The sequence below is a fragment of the Haliaeetus albicilla genome, chromosome 4 (assembly GCF_947461875.1).
Source record: "Haliaeetus albicilla chromosome 4, bHalAlb1.1, whole genome shotgun sequence".
NCBI lineage: Eukaryota > Metazoa > Chordata > Aves > Accipitriformes > Accipitridae > Haliaeetus > Haliaeetus albicilla.
Window position 1 is genome coordinate 438,183 of NC_091486.1, and position 18,102 is coordinate 456,284.

Consider the following 18,102-nt stretch of genomic DNA (forward strand, 5'->3'; position numbering starts at 1 on the left):
CTGATATATATATGTCTGCAAAAACATGAAAATTATTTTCACACAGTGAAGTACTACTGTGTTTTCTGATCAACAATATGATTTAGCCTCTGTATTTTACAAACTGATTTTTTTTCCAATCCAGCAAATGCTGAAGTTATTTTTGCTAAAGTTAAAATGTAATTTTGTGGCTGTGACAGTTGTATACTAACTGTGATTGAATTTTTCACACACTTTAAACTGGATAGATGCAGAAAATATGTATTAATCTGACCTTTTTGTGGATATTAGAATTCTTAAACATAAGCCTTCATTTTGGTTACAGAAAAATCCTTACTAATTCTGATATAGATGAAGCAAAACCCCATTACTCTCACAATTTTCCCACCCAAAACAACAACAAAATCTGATATACATCAGAATTGCATTATGTCATGAGAATTGCATCATTTTAGAGAGCTATTTAATTAAAATAACTGTAAGATTACCGCATGGTATGAAATCTAAGACCTGTTTTGGCCCCCCAAATAAACTGTAGAACTTTTCCTAAATCTAATCTTGATCTTCAAGTTACCTTTCTAAAATGGGTAGCATAAGAAATAATTTTTCTGTGTCACCTGTTCTGCATTATTTTATGCTCTGTGTTAGGAATGGTTTTGCACATGAGTAGCTGGATGTAGAAGTTAAACTGTCATATGCTTTACTGCTTGCATTCCTTTTGTTCACTATATTTATTATATTTGAACCAGGTGAATCGCCAAATGCTTCAGAAATTGTACACAAAATCATTGAAACACACCTACTTGTCTTAAGATAGTAAAAACAAACAAACAAATGACACAAAAGTTTTAGCCAAGAACTATAGGGCAAACCCATATTTTTTTAATATATTGTCTTAATGAAAGTTTAATCTCCCTGAATAGCAAAATGGACATGTACTTAAGTTCTCAACTACTCCCTCTTCCCTTCAACTCTTAGTTTGCTCTGTTTCAGTAAATTCCACTGTTTATTCACTCCTAATTCCTTTACCTAAACATTGGAAATATGAGACAAACTGTGGAATGATCTGTCCATTTAAAAAATACTTCTCCTCCCTCTTCATGTAGTCATTTTGGTTCTTAACGCTGATACTCAAAGTGTTTGTATCTTGACATACACCATAACTTTGGACACATTTTGAAGCTTTAATGGGAGGGGATATTCTTTAATGAATTATCTTTTTAGAAATTATGATTTTCCAGAAAGAGCAGGTAAGCTTTTGTGGATGTTTTGGCCATAAACCATAAGCAGGACCTTTGTTTACTTGCGATTGCAGTATCTGATGAAAATAATTTAAGAAGTTGGAATGTTGGATTTTCTACTTCCTCCCCCTTTTCCTGATATTTTTCCATGCCATTTTACAGTTCTTAAGACCTTTTAGCCTAAGCTGACACATCAGTATAAGGGTAGAAGAGAAATGGTTAAGGAAGACTAGGAGAGCAAAGAAGTAAGAAAAATGTTTTTCCTTTTCAGAAAAGATAGATCTTCTGCACCTCATATGTTTGAAGAAACTGGCTTTTGCAGTCAGCTTCTGCTTGTTGTACTTTAAATTGCTTAGCTGTTACGCTGTCTGATCACATCTGTCTGCTTAGGTGTGTGTAGAGTCCCAGTCATCATGTTGGGTGGCTCTTTAAAGTGTTTTAAACTTTCAAGAATGTTGACATTGTTTCACAGTCAAAGTTGTTAATGATTTTTATTGACAGAGGTAAAATATTTAATGTTGTGTTTCAATATTTGGGGAATATTTGATATCACAACATGAATTTTGGTCCTCCTTTTTGTAGTTGGCTGTGAGTTTAATGAAATGGTCTTTTGTAAAAGAAAGCTTTAAGGCTATAAACATTGTACTCTCTTGATACAAACAGAGGAGTTTTTTGATAAAGCATGAAAGTCTTGCAAAAAGAAGGCTGCCAAAAATTTGTCCCTTTCAAAGACTTCACACTGGCAAACTGCTCCAGACATATATGCATCTTAAGGGGGAATACTATAGCTATGATAACTATGTTGATGATATCTTTCCTCCAGGTGTTTAACAGGGTTTAAACCTGTGTGTGCCTTGAAGCTTGTTTCCTTCTGCAAAGTGTTCTGTAAAGTGAGAAGTGATTTCATTTAAAAAATAAAAGAAAAAAGACATTGTGATCTAGCATATGTTGGGCCAAAAATGAAGTAAATTTTATTTAACTGTGATGATAACAATAGTCTAAATTAGTTGGTCTATTATATTTCATCTATGTTTCTTGTTCATTTTTAGGCCTAGAAGAAATTGCAAAAGAAAAGGAGAAGTTAAAAAAGGTAGAAAGCATGCATATCAAAGAAGAAGAATTTGAGACAGAAGAAAAATTACACTGTTTAAATACAACTCACTGTGAGCAAAAGGAAGATCTGAAAGAAAAGGACAACACTAATTTGTTTTTACAAAAGCCTGGGTCATTTTCAAAACTAAGCAAACTGTTAGAGGTAGCAAAAATGTCACCTGAATCTGATATTATGTCCCCAAAACCTAATGGCAGTGCAGCAAATGGCTGCACGTTATCTTACCCAAGTAACTCAAAAAACTCTCTCTGCAGTCTTCAGCCCACTGTATCACAAAGCACCATTGAGAAGTCTGATTCTAATAATCTTTTCAGTCCTAATGCAAGTGGGACAGGAAAGTTTTACAGTTCTCCACTAATTCCAAATGATCAATTGTTAAAGACTCTTACTGAAAAGAGCAGACAGTGGTTCAGCCTTTTACCGAGAATACCCTGTGATGACATGTCAGTTACCCATATAGATACACCAGCTACTACAACTTCACTTACTCCTCAATCACATCCACCATCAAAGTCACCTTCACCTGTTCCTTCACCTCTTCTGGGCACAAGCTCCGCACAGAGTCCAATGGGATTAAGTCCTTTTGCATTGTCACCACTGCAGGTAAATAAATGAATTTTTGAATAGTCTGAATTTGCTCTGCTTATTTGGGCAGAATTTCTGTTTAGGCAAATTGTTTCACAGAAGTGCTATCATTATATCTTCTTTATTTTTTTCTATTACTGCTATTATTATTACTACTAGCACTACGACGATGACGATTATTATTGTTATCATCATCATCATTATTATATTATGTTATATGATTCTGTTAATAACTAATTCCATGTTACATATGTTGTATAATATTCGAAGTTTTTTGATAAAAAAAGATTAAGATAGGTAAAATTAGGTAAGCCAATATATGATATTTTGTACCTGTATTTCAGTAATTTAATTTGGCTGTTAGAAGGTTGGCCACTGGTATTAAATGAAAAGCAAATAAATAAATAAAAAAACCCTAGTTTTCAGAAAAGTCACACACCACACCCTCCCTTTAAAAGCTATTATTTTTTTAAGCATTAGCAGGGCCCTAATAAGGAGTATTACATGTTAGTGTTACATTAGTTTTTCTTAAACTACTCAAAGTACTGAGTAAAGGCCTCCTTTTTGTTTTGATTATTGCTTGACAAATAGCATCTTAGTCATAATTCAGGTTTCTTGGTAATAATTAATAATGGTAGTTGTGATTGTGTTAACAATATATTCTGTGTAGCAGATGAAGACTGGACTACCTATAATGGGACTTCAGTTTTGTGGATGGCCTACAGGAGTTCTTACTTCAAATGTTCCATTTTCATCTCCTTTACCTGCTCTTGGATCAGGGTTGGGATTATCAGAAGTGAATGGTAACTCCTTCTTGGCATCTAGTGTTACTGCAAGTACAAGTGAATCACCAGCACTACAAACTGAAAAAACAGCTTCTGCCCCTTCTACAGCAGTTGAAGTAGCCAAGCCAGTAGATTACCCTAACCCAAAACCTATACCAGAAGGTAAGTATAATACAGCAATAAGATAGAACTATGTGAAGGATAATTTCTACAGTGCCACTATGACGTTACAATTTATTTTTTTTATAATTTGCCTGTTGAATTTGGCTAGATCATTTCTCTAATCTGATTGTGTGTGATCACATAGAAGATGCCTGCAAAATGTTCATATGCTTGTCTTGATTTAGAAATGCAGTATGGGTGGTGGAGGATTACTGATCCAGAGGACCTAAAATCTTTGCTTAAAGTGCTGCATCTCAGGGGAATAAGAGAAAAGGCCTTACAAAAGCAAATACAGAAACACATGGATTATATCACCCTGGCCTGCATCAAAAATAAGGATGGTATGTAATTGATATTTATGTTACGCATGATGTTGGGGTATAAGACAACTGGCAGAGAGCTCTTTGAGATGTGTTTAAGTACAGGGTTAGAGTAGCAGCTGGAGAAAAAAAGTAAAGGTCTTGTCTGTCGTTGCCTTTTTACCAGCCTTGTTCTGGGAAGTTACAGGACTGGAGAAATCCCATTTAATATAAATTGCTTTAGTAGCATAAGCGTTGGTAACCTTTTTAAGCTTTCCCATCTCTGTAACACTCTTGCTCGGCGTCTCCTTCCCCTTCTTGCCTTTAAATTGCATGTTTGAAAACCTACAGAATTTGTTGTCCATATTGGGTATCTTAAGAGTAGTACGCTTTTACAACTGTTCTTCAACATTTGGCTGGAGTGACAGGTATATCAGCTTGAATTTACTCAGAGAAGTTATAATACTAATTAAAATAATAAAAATGTGATTCTCAAAACAGTTGCAATTATTGATATCAATGAAAATGAAGACAACCAGGTAACTCGAGAAGTTGTGGAAAACTGGTCAGTAGAAGAACAAGCAATGGAGATGGATCTTGCTATTCTTCAGCAGGTGGAAGATCTAGAGAGGAGAGTTGCATCAGCTAGTTTACAAGTTAAGGTAAAGCCAACTTTTAGTAAAATGTCTCTTTATAAAGTAAGTGGTAAGAATTTGAAGTAGACAGTAGCATTCCTTTTGCAGTTGGTAAGTGCCTTCTTGTTCCATCTCTAATTGTCTGCAAATAAAACAAATCCACTGTAGCAGTATCATGGATATTTGTGTTTGAAACATTTTATTGCAGTGAAATCTTCAGCTGAAGATGCTCAGAATGGCAGTTCCTGGAGACTGTTCTTGTGCAGTGTGCAGTTCCCTGCACATTTTTGTTAACCTTATATGGATGCAAAGGTTTTACTGCATATAGACTGCTTCATTATAGTGGGTTTTGCCACAGTTCTGCCTGGTTTGGGGGATTGTTGGTGTTAATGCTTTCAGAAAAGCCTACAAGTTTGCTTGAGTATTGTAGAGTCTTGGAGAACATGTGATGGTTGTGAGTGTGAAAGAGTTAAGAATTCACTGGCTGTTATTACAATTTCGAATTTTTCCAAGGTGGGTGTACGGATATCAAATTGCATATATTTGGTTATAGTACAGATGTACTATTTGTGATCTAGTTTGTTCTAGGGGTGGATGTTATTTCTGTGTGACCAATTGATACTGTCTTCTGAGCCTGTTGGACAGATAGACCTATTGTGATGTTCTGACCAATAGAACAGGATACTTCAAAAGGAGATAAGAATGCAGGCTGTTTTAGAAAGTTCTCTTCAGAAAGTCTGGTAATGCTTGTATTTTTTTGATTAATTATTTTAGTTCTCTGGATATTTTGGAAACTGTCTCTACAGATGGATTACAAGTAACCAAGATCTACTGGAAACAGCACTTCAGTTAGTTTAGATTCCGTAAAACAGTTCCTCTGTGTACGCACTAAGTTAACAGCAACCAATAAATGCACAAACCTTTCTATTAACATAGGGTTGGCTGTGTCCTGAACCCGCATCAGAGAGAGACGACTTGGTATATCGTGAACATAAGTCAATTACTAGATTGCGCAAGAAGCACGATGGAGATTGTGCTGGAGGCGAAGAAGGCAATACCAGCTCTCTAGAGCGGACGAGTGACAACCCTCTAGATATAGCTGTAACCAGGCTTGCTGACTTGGAGCGGAACATAGAGAGAAGGTATCTGAAGAGCCCCTTAAGTACCACCATTCAGATCAAACTGGATAATGTGGGCACAGTTACTGTCCCTGCTCCTGCACCATCCATTAGTGGTGATGGTGACGGGTAGGTTATTGAGATTAACTTGAAAAATTATTGTGCTTCTTTGCTAATTGGAGCCTATTTTCTTATTGCCTGTTATCTATGTACTTTCTTGTATGTCTGTGATCCATACGGATCATGTTATTCTGCATGGTGCTTTGTAAAGATATTTTTTGTTATGTTTGTTGATAATCTTGCGAAGTTATCTTACATTTAACTGGTTGTGACTAAGCTTTGAGGCACGTAGCCACAGTCTGTGCACTACATGAAATTTAGTTGCTTAAACCTTATACTTATTGGCTGTGTACGTTTTGTCATTGCTTGGCTTTCAATGTGATAATGATTGTTCCACGTTTAAACATAAGCAAACATGGATGTGACCTACTTAATTTCTCTGTATTTCAATGCAGAACTGAAGAGGATATTGCTCCAGGGCTAAGGGTATGGAGAAGGGCATTGTCAGAAGCACGCAGTGCTGCACAGGTAGCTCTGTGCATTCAGCAGTTACAGAAATCAATAGCATGGGAAAAATCTATTATGAAAGTTGTAAGTGTTTTTAATTTTTTATAAAAAAATACTGTAACTAAACTATTTTTGCTATATCCTATTTTTCCCACTTGAGGCATTTTAAGATACCATGGTTAATACTGTGTTTCTTATTACTGCATGTAAAACTTAATACAGTTAAACTGTACATTGTGCACAGATAGATATAAGCCTAATGGAGAAGATTGCCCCTTGCTTGCCAAGTTCAGCATCCTGATCTTTCTAAGATAAAAAGCCCCTGTAACTGGTTGCTTTATTTAAGATGGTAATTACTCCTTGTTGTTAACATTTAGGTAAGAAAGAGTCATTTCTGGCTCCATCTGATGGAAGATAACTCTATCTGATGGAATATTTCTGATTTCATCCGTGACATAAGCTTTATGGAGGTTCAACCTTACATACCCCAATTAAGGACTTCATTTTTCAGAACGTTGAGATGCTCCAAACCCGTGGCTTCTTTGCATGCACACTTCTCACAACTGAACATATAAATTGGGCAAGTGTGTGAGCAACTAAGCTGCAATACTTGTTTCCTTGTACATTTAACAAGTAGATCTGTGTTAACTGCATGTGTCAAAATTTGCATGGACTTTTGAACTTCAAATTTCTGAAAACAAAAGTATTACTACAGCAGTAGTGATTATGATGTGATTAAGTATGGCCAATGCTATGTAGTGGGTGGCACGTGATTCTTCCATTAGTGGTCTTTTCCCCAATTTTTTAAATTTCTGCCAGTCCTATATAGATTCTAATTACATCTGGACAATTAAAAGATGATTTAAATAAAAACTATAGTGTAAGGCTGTACCTATGGGTTTATATAGCTATAAGTTTAAAGCTCTATCTTTAGAGCAAAAAGTTTATGAATTTAGTAGGAGCACCTGAAAAGGCACTTGAATGTTTCAATGTGTAGTACTTTATTATCCAGAAAAAATGTATAGTATCATTCTCAATTTGATTGAAATGTTCTATGCGTTTAATTACACAGTAAATGTAAGTATTTGGTGAAAATGTGGAGATCTTTAAGTTCCTGAAAAAGAAGTCCAGATATAGAAGAGTATCAAAATCACACAACGTATGTAAGAAAATTGACAATACATTAGATATTTTTAAGTTAGTGTGAATTTTAGGAAATGCTAGGATCATTTGTTTTGCCTTACTGAATTTGTTCATGGTGGCCTTTGGATAAGCTCCTTACTGATTATTGTTTGAAAATACTGTTATAAAATATAGATTATTTTTGTGAAATAGCAACTTATATATGCAGTATGGGCATAAATGAAGAGAAAATTCCTGAGATAGTATGTGTGGGCCAAGTGATTTGATGGGTATAAGATACCTTTCCTTCTCATGGACATTAATGAAATATAAAAAGTATTCATAGTTTTGTGTGCTGTAGGACACCTATCTTACAGTGAATTGCTTTTCAAATGTGTTCCCAAATGTAGCCTTTAGATTAGTTCCTCACATACTGCATATATTCTTTTACAAATGTGATCATTAGTAGACTCTATTGTGGTAAAATGAAAGGAAAATAATTTTGAGAATGAATTTGTGTGTTTGGAAGGGAAGTTTACCATTCCTGTGTTTCAAATTTTAAAAACTGAATGAAAGCCATTTTTCATGTATTATAGTACTGCCAGATTTGTCGAAAGGGAGATAATGAGGAACTGCTGCTCCTTTGTGATGGTTGTGATAAAGGCTGTCATACCTACTGCCACAGACCCAAGATCACTACCATACCAGATGGTGACTGGTTTTGTCCTGCCTGCATAGCAAAGGTAATACTAACCATAAAGGTGAAGTGACTTAGAGTGACCTTTTCATAGATGGTAGAGTTATAGGTCTACCAGTGCTTTTTTCAATGAAAATAATGGTCTGTATGTTTTGTTGGGCTGCCATTAAATAATGAGATTAATAGTTTTATTTAACTTGGATTTTAGTGGCAGTAAAGGCTACAGTTTTATTTGTTTTAAACTGTATTTTTTTTAATATAAGTAGGTACAGAATTTTCTTGCTGATTCAATACCCTAGTTTTTTATTTCTCTTTTAGAATTTTTTCAGTTTGTCTTTTTGAGCTTCATTGTTAAGTGTTGACAAATCTTAGATTCTGTTTGAAAAGAAAAATCAGAGAAAATATGTAGTAAATATTTTTTGTCATTTTTGTACAGTATGCTTTAGTTTTACTTTTTTGATACACAGTACATTTGAGAGAGAAGCTATATGTTTCCTGTGTGAGGTTTGTGGGTTTTTTTCCCCTCCCAAGGAAAATAGTCTAAATAGAAGTTTAGGTTAGTTCTATTCAAATGACTGAATTAGCAGTTAGTATCATTTAAAAGTCCACAATTTTTCCATCCCTAGTTAGTCCTAAAATTAAATGAATTTTTTGCTAAACTTTAGTTATGTTTTCTACCACTACCTGTGAATACTATAACTGGAAAAAAAAAAAAGTAGCTTTACAGTAAATACTCAATTTTGTATTTTCTCTGGGTATTGTCAATGTGCATCTTTCACAAAGTAATAAGGAAGATAAATTGTTTTCTAAACTATTATGTGTGACAGAAGTAATAAAAACAGGTTACTGTTGAGCATTGATTGTGTAGTAGTTTATAAGGGGTTAACTCGTGCTGTAACTTTTTCTGTCATTATCATGGTTTATATTACAACTTACCTTGTTATAAAGATAGAAATTACCCTATCATGCTATAACTTACCCCATCACTCCCATCACCTCTCTTGATATCTCTCCCACCCTGCCCACCCCCCGAAATAGCTACTGGGTTTAGTATAACAGAAAAATGTTTTTTTCTCAGGTTTTTTTTTCTGTCCCAAATTTGGCTAACAGCTGGAGATTTAAAGGCACCAGAAATTTAAGGTGAAATTCCAGCAGAACCTTAAAACATGTTGAATATTGATTTATAATTCTGCAAAACATTGAAACAGTTTTGTTGAAGACTTCATATAAACTATGCCATCCTAATTTAATTTTTTTTCTTACCTAAAACAAGAAAAACATCAACATCTGCCATTCTCACCTACTTAGAATTAATATTCACAGAACATCTCAAAGTTAGGCCTTAGGTGATGACAGCTGATCTGTTCTCATTGCTTTCCATTGTGTTTTTAACCAAATGGCTGAAAATCAACATTCCTCTTCAATTGCCCTGTGAACTGACATACTTGACTGTTTTTCTATCCTTGGACCAGGAACAGTCATGATACAGAGTAGTGTTTAGAGAGTACAATTATTTACAAATCTCTTCTAGTGTTCTGTGTTAAGCAAAAGGAATTCTATACACAACATATTTTTCCACATTCATGCATTCATTCATCATGTGATCTGTACAAACTGACTACATTTCCCAGCATGCTAGTTACAATCAGTGCCAAATGCTTAATTAAGTTAGTTATGACATTCGTGAAATAAAGGGATTGTGTAGTAATGGTTTCTAGTAGGTAGTGAAATCTGCATTTTCTTGTATTGTCATACTTCTTTTATGTTCTCCTGTAGTTGTCTTGTAGCCAAGCTATCTGTATCTTTCATATCTAGCTTTTAATCTTTAAATCAGTTGATCTTGTCCCTGACTTTTTAAAAACTCTTTTCCAGTTTTCCATATCTTGCAAATAATATGGTTGGTTGAAAATGAATATACTATTCCAGCTGTAGTTGTATCAGTCTTTTAGGAGCAGACAAATAGTTGCCTAAAACTCTGCTAGCCTTGTTTGTTAGGAGGTACTGTTTTAACAGTCTGAAGGTCAGGTGCTTTTATATTGTCACAAGTTGAGAACCTAAATCACTAGTAACGGGAACTTCTACAGCCTTACTTCCCTTTAGAGAAAAGCAAAAAGTGAATAATCTCTTACATGAAACATGTCAATTGTTTTGGTGCTTCTGTCTGTCTGATCTTCATTGCTGTCTATAGATAATAACAGAGGTTTCTGTAATTTCTTGGTTATTGCTTATTTCAGTTCTCTCTATTGTAGGCAAGTGGTCAAACTCTAAAAATAAAAAAACTTCAAATCAAAGGGAAAAAAAGTAATGAACAAAAGAGAAGCAGGAAATTAGCAGGAGATACAGAGGATGAAGATTCTGCAACTACAAGCGCCTCCTTAAAAAGAGGAAAAACAGACCCTAAAAAAAGAAAAATGGATGAAAATGTTTCTGTAAGCCAATTAAAGCAAGAAAATTTCACTGCTATTAAGAAACCTAAAAGAGATGACTCCAAGGACCTGGCTATATGCAGGTAAAGTGACAAATGTTAAACTTGGGTAAGTGTTGAAACAAGTAGTGCCTGATTGCTTTTATCTGTGTTCTGGGGAACAAGAACCCTATTCTTTATCATGTGTCTCATACAGGTTTGTGATAATGTATATATAAAAGGATTTAACATGTGCGTGCTGGGAGTAACTGCTGTGTTTGGTAATGAAGCCCAAGAGGAAAGTACCTAATGTTAGAATGTGGTCTGTGAAATCTACTCCTCCATGCCCTTCCAAGAATGGGAAGAAAGAACCCTGATAGTGGTGGTACTGACAGTTTTCTCAAGTGTAGGAAAGATGATTATCCACTATGTCCGAAAGGTGTTGCATTACAGAGGAGGAGGCAGTACAGTAATATGAATGCATCTTCTTTTGTAATACTGCTGGTCAGTCAAAAGTGACATAGTTTAGCCTCGTCACAGTTTTGGAAAGCTAGTATTAGCACCTGTTCTACTGGTTTGCAAATGATTTACATTGAGGTTTGAAGTATAGAAGTTGCAGGGCCGTGTTTTTCTTTTAGAATGTTGATCACTAGAATTTCATCTTGTGTAGGTTGCCTAGAGAGAATGATATTTTAAATACTCAGTTAAGATGTCTATCTTTGTCGACATTGTTCTCAACCTTGCACAGGGCGCAGAATAAAGTGCTTTCCTTTTATAAAGTGAATAGGTTGGCAGTACATGATGAATTTATGGAACAGTGAAAAAAATTATGTGAATATATGAATAGCTTAAAAATACTGATTTAAAACCTTATTTTATCCAGCATGATTCTCTCAGAATTGGAAACTCATGAAGATGCCTGGCCTTTCTTACTTCCTGTAAACTTGAAACTTGTTCCTGGTTATAAGAAAGTTATTAAAAAACCTATGGACTTTTCCACCATTAGAGAAAAGCTAAGTAGTGGACAGTAAGTAAACCTATTGTAAATTTTACTTTACATTTTCAAAATATTTAAACATTGAAATACAGTACATTTTTAAAAATTAGTTAAACTATTTTGATCTGCCTGCTCTGGCATCTCTGTGATGACTTTCACAGTCAAAATAAAAATTCTTAACTGTATACTTTTGTCTTTGCTATATCTAAGTGAAATAGCATATCAGGTGGGAGAACCTGTGGAACTGGCTGAAAAACAATAAATCTGCCAGGTCACACACACAAAATAATCAACAGGAAAAAACTTTTTTTCCTTATCTTTTCTCATTGAGATATCTTAGTGTTGTTACATGTAAGCAGGAACCAACTGTGTGGGCTTTAAGCTAATGGAGTCCCTGTAAATAATGTTGTAGCTGTGGAGTGAATTGGTACCCCTATTGTGAGAAGCCAGGTAACATTCCAGTAATGGTGGTTAATCATTTTATAGTCCCAGAATTAGACTGCACAACTTCTTAGAAAAGAAAAAGACACTTTATGCCTCTGTTCCCCTTCCCTCCTTGTTACATCTCTGTGCTCTAATGACTCCCCACCACTAAAGAAAATTTTGTCATCCATGATTGACCCTTTTCAGCGTCTGTCAGCTCCACACAAAGCAAGTTTCCTAGGATAACACAACGGGATTTTTAACCTCTTCAGGCTTTTTCTGCCTTGAATCTGAGATTTAAATGCTCCACACATGCTCATTGGTATTGGCAGACTTGTAACTTCTACTGTGTTTCTTTTTAATAATTCCTATGAATATTGGAATACTATTTGGGCCATGTATGTTCAGGATAATAAAAAGAGTAACAAAGACAATGTTACAGGATTGATCTGGGTAGCCATATATTGTTCCTCTTTTAGGTAACTGCAACTGTACTCAACCCTTACTTTGAAAGGACTTGAGCCCAAGAATAGATGAATAAATGGAAAATAGCCATAGCATTTTAACTAGAAAGCTATTGAAGGGAAGGGGGAAGCTAATTTAAAAAGTTTGTTTTCCAATACAGGCTTGAAATTCTACCTTACGGAGTTTCTGAGGAAAACAACAAATTCAACGATGAGAGATTTTTTTCCTTCCACTGATGTCAATTTTCTTGTTAATATTTTAAATTAGAATTAAAAAAATTAAAAGTATAATTCACATGTAAAGTATTCACTGAATATTCTGAATAGGCTGGTTGTAAACTCACTAATGTTAAGGTAGTTCTTTCTCATGTAGTTGAAGTGTTTTTCCCCTTTGATTTTCCATGTTCCAAAAATCATTTACCTTTTTCTTCTTTCAGGTACCCTAATCTTGAAGCATTTTCGCTAGATGTCAGGCTTGTTTTTGACAACTGTGAAACCTTTAATGAAGATGATTCTGACATAGGCAGGGCTGGCCACAACATGAGGAAGTATTTTGAAAAAAAATGGACAGAGATTTTCAAAGTGAGCTGAAGTTACCAGAACTCTTTTTTCTTTTTTTTTTCTTTTTTTCTTTTTTTTTTTTCCATTAAATGAGGACTGATAAGACCAGCAATGTGAACTGTATTTACATGAAAGTGCAAGGCACATGCATAACTAATGACTGGTTTTTTTCCTTTAAAATTATCACAGAGTTGTGATACTAGTTCTAAAGGCTTCACTCCTACAGCAACCATGGCCCCTTGGTTATTGGTTTGTGTGTTTTAACAAACTAATTTAGGTAGAACAGGGAAGCACACCCAAAGAATTTCAAAGAAAGGGGTGTTATAGTGCAATAGCAATTTAAAATATATCAAAACGCACTGAATATTCAACCACCAGAGCTCTACTCGGGGAAATGATTCTCTTTTCCCTTTCAATAAATATCTATTTTTCATTTTTTTACTTTGTAGTTTATTTTTTAGTGAATGTATTTAATTTTATGAATTATTTATGATTATACAGCATTCAGAATCTTCGTTTTCTGTGAAAAGGAAGAATTAGAAAATTGCTTTAAATCTTGAAAATACAACAAGGAATGTTTTAAAATATAAAACAAAGCCAAGTAAAACTGTTTACACTGATGTGCTGTAAAAGCACTAAAAATTAAACTTTACTGTAGAGTTACAAGTACATTTATATATATGTTGCTGCATCACTTGTGTAGTTAAATTGTATTTCAAGACAGTGAAGAAAAATTGAGACATGTATATACTGTTCATTATTGTTTATATTAAGTCTTGTTTTAAATATGTATGATGTGTACATATTGTTTGCAGACATTATTGTTTATGCCTTAGGAGGACGGTAGCATTTTATTTTAGTCTTAAGGTAATTATAGCTATATGGCTTGTACAGTAATTATCCTCTACCAACACTGTGGAGTCTCCTTAATCTTGGTAGTGCCTGCCTTTAAAACAGGGTGTAGGGGATATTAGTTTTCCATTTTTCTATTTTGTTATATAATTTCAAGCCACCACGGCCTCAAATTCAAGTATAATCATTTGTATCCATGTGGAATAAAATTGTGACAATTTCCTACGCACACAGTATTTTTTCATAGAAACATTTCCCTCCATTTGCCTTGCCACAGAAATAACAAAAAAGACATTTGTAACCACTGTGTTTTATCTGCTGTGTGTTGTGGTGGCCTGTTGGGGCAGATAGATCAGAATTTTTTTTGTACTAATGTAAGAGTACTTGAAGTTTTATTTAAAAGAAATGTTGTGGAAAGGTAGCATTCTTTTTCTTTTCCTTTTTTAGGAGTGTTATTTTTCACTAGTATGTGTGGCACGGATACAATAAAAGACTGTTTTGCAAACCAGATTTTCTTGGCGATTTTAATACCTCAGATCCTGTGTATACAGGAATTTTTTAAATAATATCTTGGGAGTCTTGCATTTAACATTCAGTTCTTATTATGATGCATCTAATTCTCCTGGCCTTTTAATGGTAATTGAAAAAGCAGCAATTGCCAGGCAGTCAGAGTGCCTATTTGAATGAGCGTAAATAACATGAGCTAAGGCCTTCAGGTATAACCCTTGGGCTGCCTAGTATTTGACCTGTTCCTGCCAGTCCTGTTGACTGTTGTTACAGTGTTGAATGCACATGATAATGTAAATACATGCCACATGTAATGTTTCTTAAAACCACTGTCCATGTAAAGTTTTGTCCTTTTTTGGTCTGTAGAAGGGCGTGAGTCATAATCCTTGCTCTCACTGAAGAAAATAGAGGAATTGCAAATGAATACTGTGGAACCCCAATACCTATAGATCCCTCACCAAGTAATGTTTTGGGGTTTTGGGGGGTGGGTGGGGTGGAGGTGATGTTTTTTGCTTTTAAACTAGGCCTGCCATGTCTGAGTCTTAGAGCCTTGTTTTATATACTCCCTTACCGTTATACTTGTATCTGCTGAAAAAGAACAGTCAGTGCCTGGTTCTTAATAAAATTTTTGTTTCCATTGCCCTCCCCAGAACATCTTGTTCAATACTAGTTTTCTTTGCTGAAGTTCTGTTAGAATAATTTGTGTTACCTAGAATAAAAAATTCACCTTTGGGTGTCAGGCAGTCTTGCATTGTAATATTAGCTTCACCACTGACTGCTACACGCCTTTCCATCACCTTTCTGAAGACTTCAATAAAAAGGTTTGCTGACATGTTCCAGAGATGTGAAGATTAATCAGTGTTTTGAACATACTATGGTAGGCTTCTAAGAGTGTTATAAGTATGCTTAGACTATTGGGAAAACTACTTCTGTGATGCAAAACAATGGGGTTTTTTTCTCAGATTCTGTACTGGTTAATGCTTTATCTGCCATACTAGATTTAGTATTAGTTTTCTGAAAAGTCAGAACAGTGGTACCAGCTACCCTACATACATAGCTGCGTTTTTTTCAGCTTGTATCCTAATGCAGCTGAACAGCTGGGAGAGTTAAGGTGGTAACAGCTACTATATAGCTATGACAGCGAGACAAGCGTCACCTCTCTTAACTTGAATTTTGATCACCAATGTATTGCTTTGCTCACTAGCAGCCAGTGTCTTCATTACTATTTCAGTAAAATTAAACTTACAGGAATTACAATATTTGAATGGCAAGTTTGAATCATACATGTGCCATCATACAGCCCCATAGAAAAGGGCAGGGATTTAACCACTAAAAAAGTGTGCTTTTCGTCTTTGCTAACTTTCTCTCCGGTTGATGTTTCTGTTTTCTTAGAGGAAAAGTTTTTCCAGTGTGCTCTCTTCCTTTCTGAATGAAGTATGCTGGTCTTAGTTTAGAGAATTTATTGACAAGCTTTCAAACTTTATTTAAAGTATGGTTAATGGTGCTCAATGAAGAGTGTTCTGGTTGTGAGTGTGGGTTCTCTTTTGTCTTTTGGTATCTCTTTGGAAAAAAATATGGGTGATACAAAAGCAGCTGAAAATCAGAAGCTGTAGTTGCCTGGGCCAAAATACATATCTAAAAAGAGGTATAAAGCTTTTTCTTTAATCTTTTTATATGATTTCTGTAGTTTCCTAATGATGATTAGAAGGAAGGGTAGAGGTGCTCTGTTAATTGTGAATGGGCACAGATATCTGAGTAACAGTCATTTGATATAATATGGTGAACAGGTGGCCTGGGGGACTTTTTTAATTAAACTCGTATCATTCCTAGGTGTCTTAGATTTACCAAAATGTGCCTGCAAACTGAGGGCTGAAGTCTGAAATCAGGAGCACCACAATCATTCTATTTGATGATGTAACTCTTTTCAAAGTTAACCAGAGATTTTTATAGCTGGTGTGTACATTCAGAAAAAAGAATGTGTTATCTTTTGTTACACAAATTTCTGTTGCTTGTATTGTCCAAACTAACCATCATTACTAGAACTGATAGTAGCTAAATTTCTGGGCATGTTACTGATTCACAATGTCTTATTTAGTGAGTAATTTCAACTTTCCTATCCGTAAAATATTATGGACAGTCTTTTACGTGTATTGGTGTGGTATTCACAGTCCACACAATCTAAGCATGTGGTATTCACAATCAACTGTCTACCCTCCTCTTCAATAAGGAAGTCTCCAACAATTTATAAAAAGTTCTTTTAAGGCCATGAGGTGTTTTATTTAGTAATGTATAATCTTAATGGATTGCTAAATCAATGCAGCCCATATGAAATAGACTGAATACTACCTGTCACCTAGGATTCACAATAATTAATGGGCAGTCATCAAATAACATATACTATAAAACAGAATGCAAGATCATAGAGATTCAAACATGGAAGATAGACCATTTACATAAAAGGGAATGTTTCGTGGGCAAAGAGTGACTCCAAGAAAGTGACTTCATTGTCCTCAAAAAATGTAGGTGACATGATACTGAACACAGTACTCAAGGTGCAGCCTCAAAGAAGATAAAATACCGTGTTCAGTTTTGGGCCCCTCACTACAGGAAAGACATTGAGGTGCTGGAGCACATCCAGAGAAAGGCAACCAAGTAGGTGAGGGGCCTGGAGCATAAGTCTTATGAGGAGCAGCTGAGGGAGCTGGGGCTGTTTAGTCTGGAGAAAAGGAGGCTGAGGGGAGACCTTACCGCTCTCTACAACTGCCTGAAAGGGGGTTGTAGTGAGGTGAGTGCTGGTCTCTTCTGTCAGGTGGCTGGAGATAGGACGAGAGGAAATGGCCTCAAGTTGCGGCAGGGGAGGTTTAGATTGGATATTAGGAAAAATTTCTTTACTGAAAGGCTTATCAAGCACTGGAACAGGCTGCCCAGGGAAGTGGTTGAGTCACCATTCCTGGAGGTATTCAGAAAGCATGTAGACAAGGCACTTCAGGGCATGGTTGATGGTTGGACTCTATCTAAAACGTCTTTTCCAACCTAAATTATTATATGATTCTACAAACCATTTATTTTGCATGAGTTGCTAAACATGTATCTGGGTGTGAAAATGGCAATGATGTAAATTTCCTGATAGACGATGGGGGAGTTGTATTTGTTTGAAACCCCCTTCATTAAGCTGTTAATAGCAGGTAACTTCACACATTCACTTGCATTCTCATCATTTACTGGTTGGAGCAACAGCTGGGAGGCCAGCCCTAGCCTTTTACTCTGAAGCAGGGGGCCGCACTGGTGGCCTGGTGGCAGCCAGGGAGGTGCAGGGTAAAGGCAGTCGTGATCTTTTGTTCCATCTGCCGTGATTGCAGTCCTGCACCCTTGGCAAACGCAGCCCCCGCTCTCTCAGACATACCTTGTTTTGAAGCATGGGGCCCTGTAGAGACTGGCACTGTCTAGAGTTGATCCGTTCTGAAGAGTCAGCAGCATCCTAGAGCTCATCGGCCCAGGGGTAGTCTTCACACGCTCCCTTCCTGCACTGCCTTTCCCTCCCCTCAGCCTGCTGCCCTCATGCCAGGTCCTGACACCCCCTTTCAGCCCGCCTC

The 18,102-nt window shown here is 35.8% G+C and overlaps 1 protein-coding gene across 22 annotated transcripts in view; it reads left to right on the forward strand.

The window, feature by feature from the left end:
• The window catches only part of BAZ2B (bromodomain adjacent to zinc finger domain 2B), a 164,789-nt gene extending 150,282 nt beyond the window's left edge, over positions 1-14,507 (forward strand). For 16 of the 22 annotated variants that reach the window (XM_069780547.1, XM_069780546.1, XM_069780548.1 and 13 more), the window contains 10 exons: positions 2,270-2,934; positions 3,587-3,863; positions 4,049-4,204; positions 4,664-4,824; positions 5,734-6,044; positions 6,431-6,566; positions 8,201-8,347; positions 10,551-10,810; positions 11,589-11,732; positions 13,027-14,507. In XM_069780547.1, coding sequence (XP_069636648.1) covers positions 2,270-2,934; positions 3,587-3,863; positions 4,049-4,204; positions 4,664-4,824; positions 5,734-6,044; positions 6,431-6,566; positions 8,201-8,347; positions 10,551-10,810; positions 11,589-11,732; positions 13,027-13,180 — 2,411 coding nt within the window. In that variant the 3' untranslated portion in view covers positions 13,181-14,507. The remainder of the gene's footprint in view (positions 1-2,269; positions 2,935-3,586; positions 3,864-4,048; positions 4,205-4,663; positions 4,825-5,733; positions 6,045-6,430; positions 6,567-8,200; positions 8,348-10,550; positions 10,811-11,588; positions 11,733-13,026) is intronic. The other 6 variants (XM_069780560.1, XM_069780562.1, XM_069780561.1 and 3 more) reach the window with 3 other exon arrangements.
• The last annotated feature ends 3,595 nt before the right edge of the window (positions 14,508-18,102 follow it).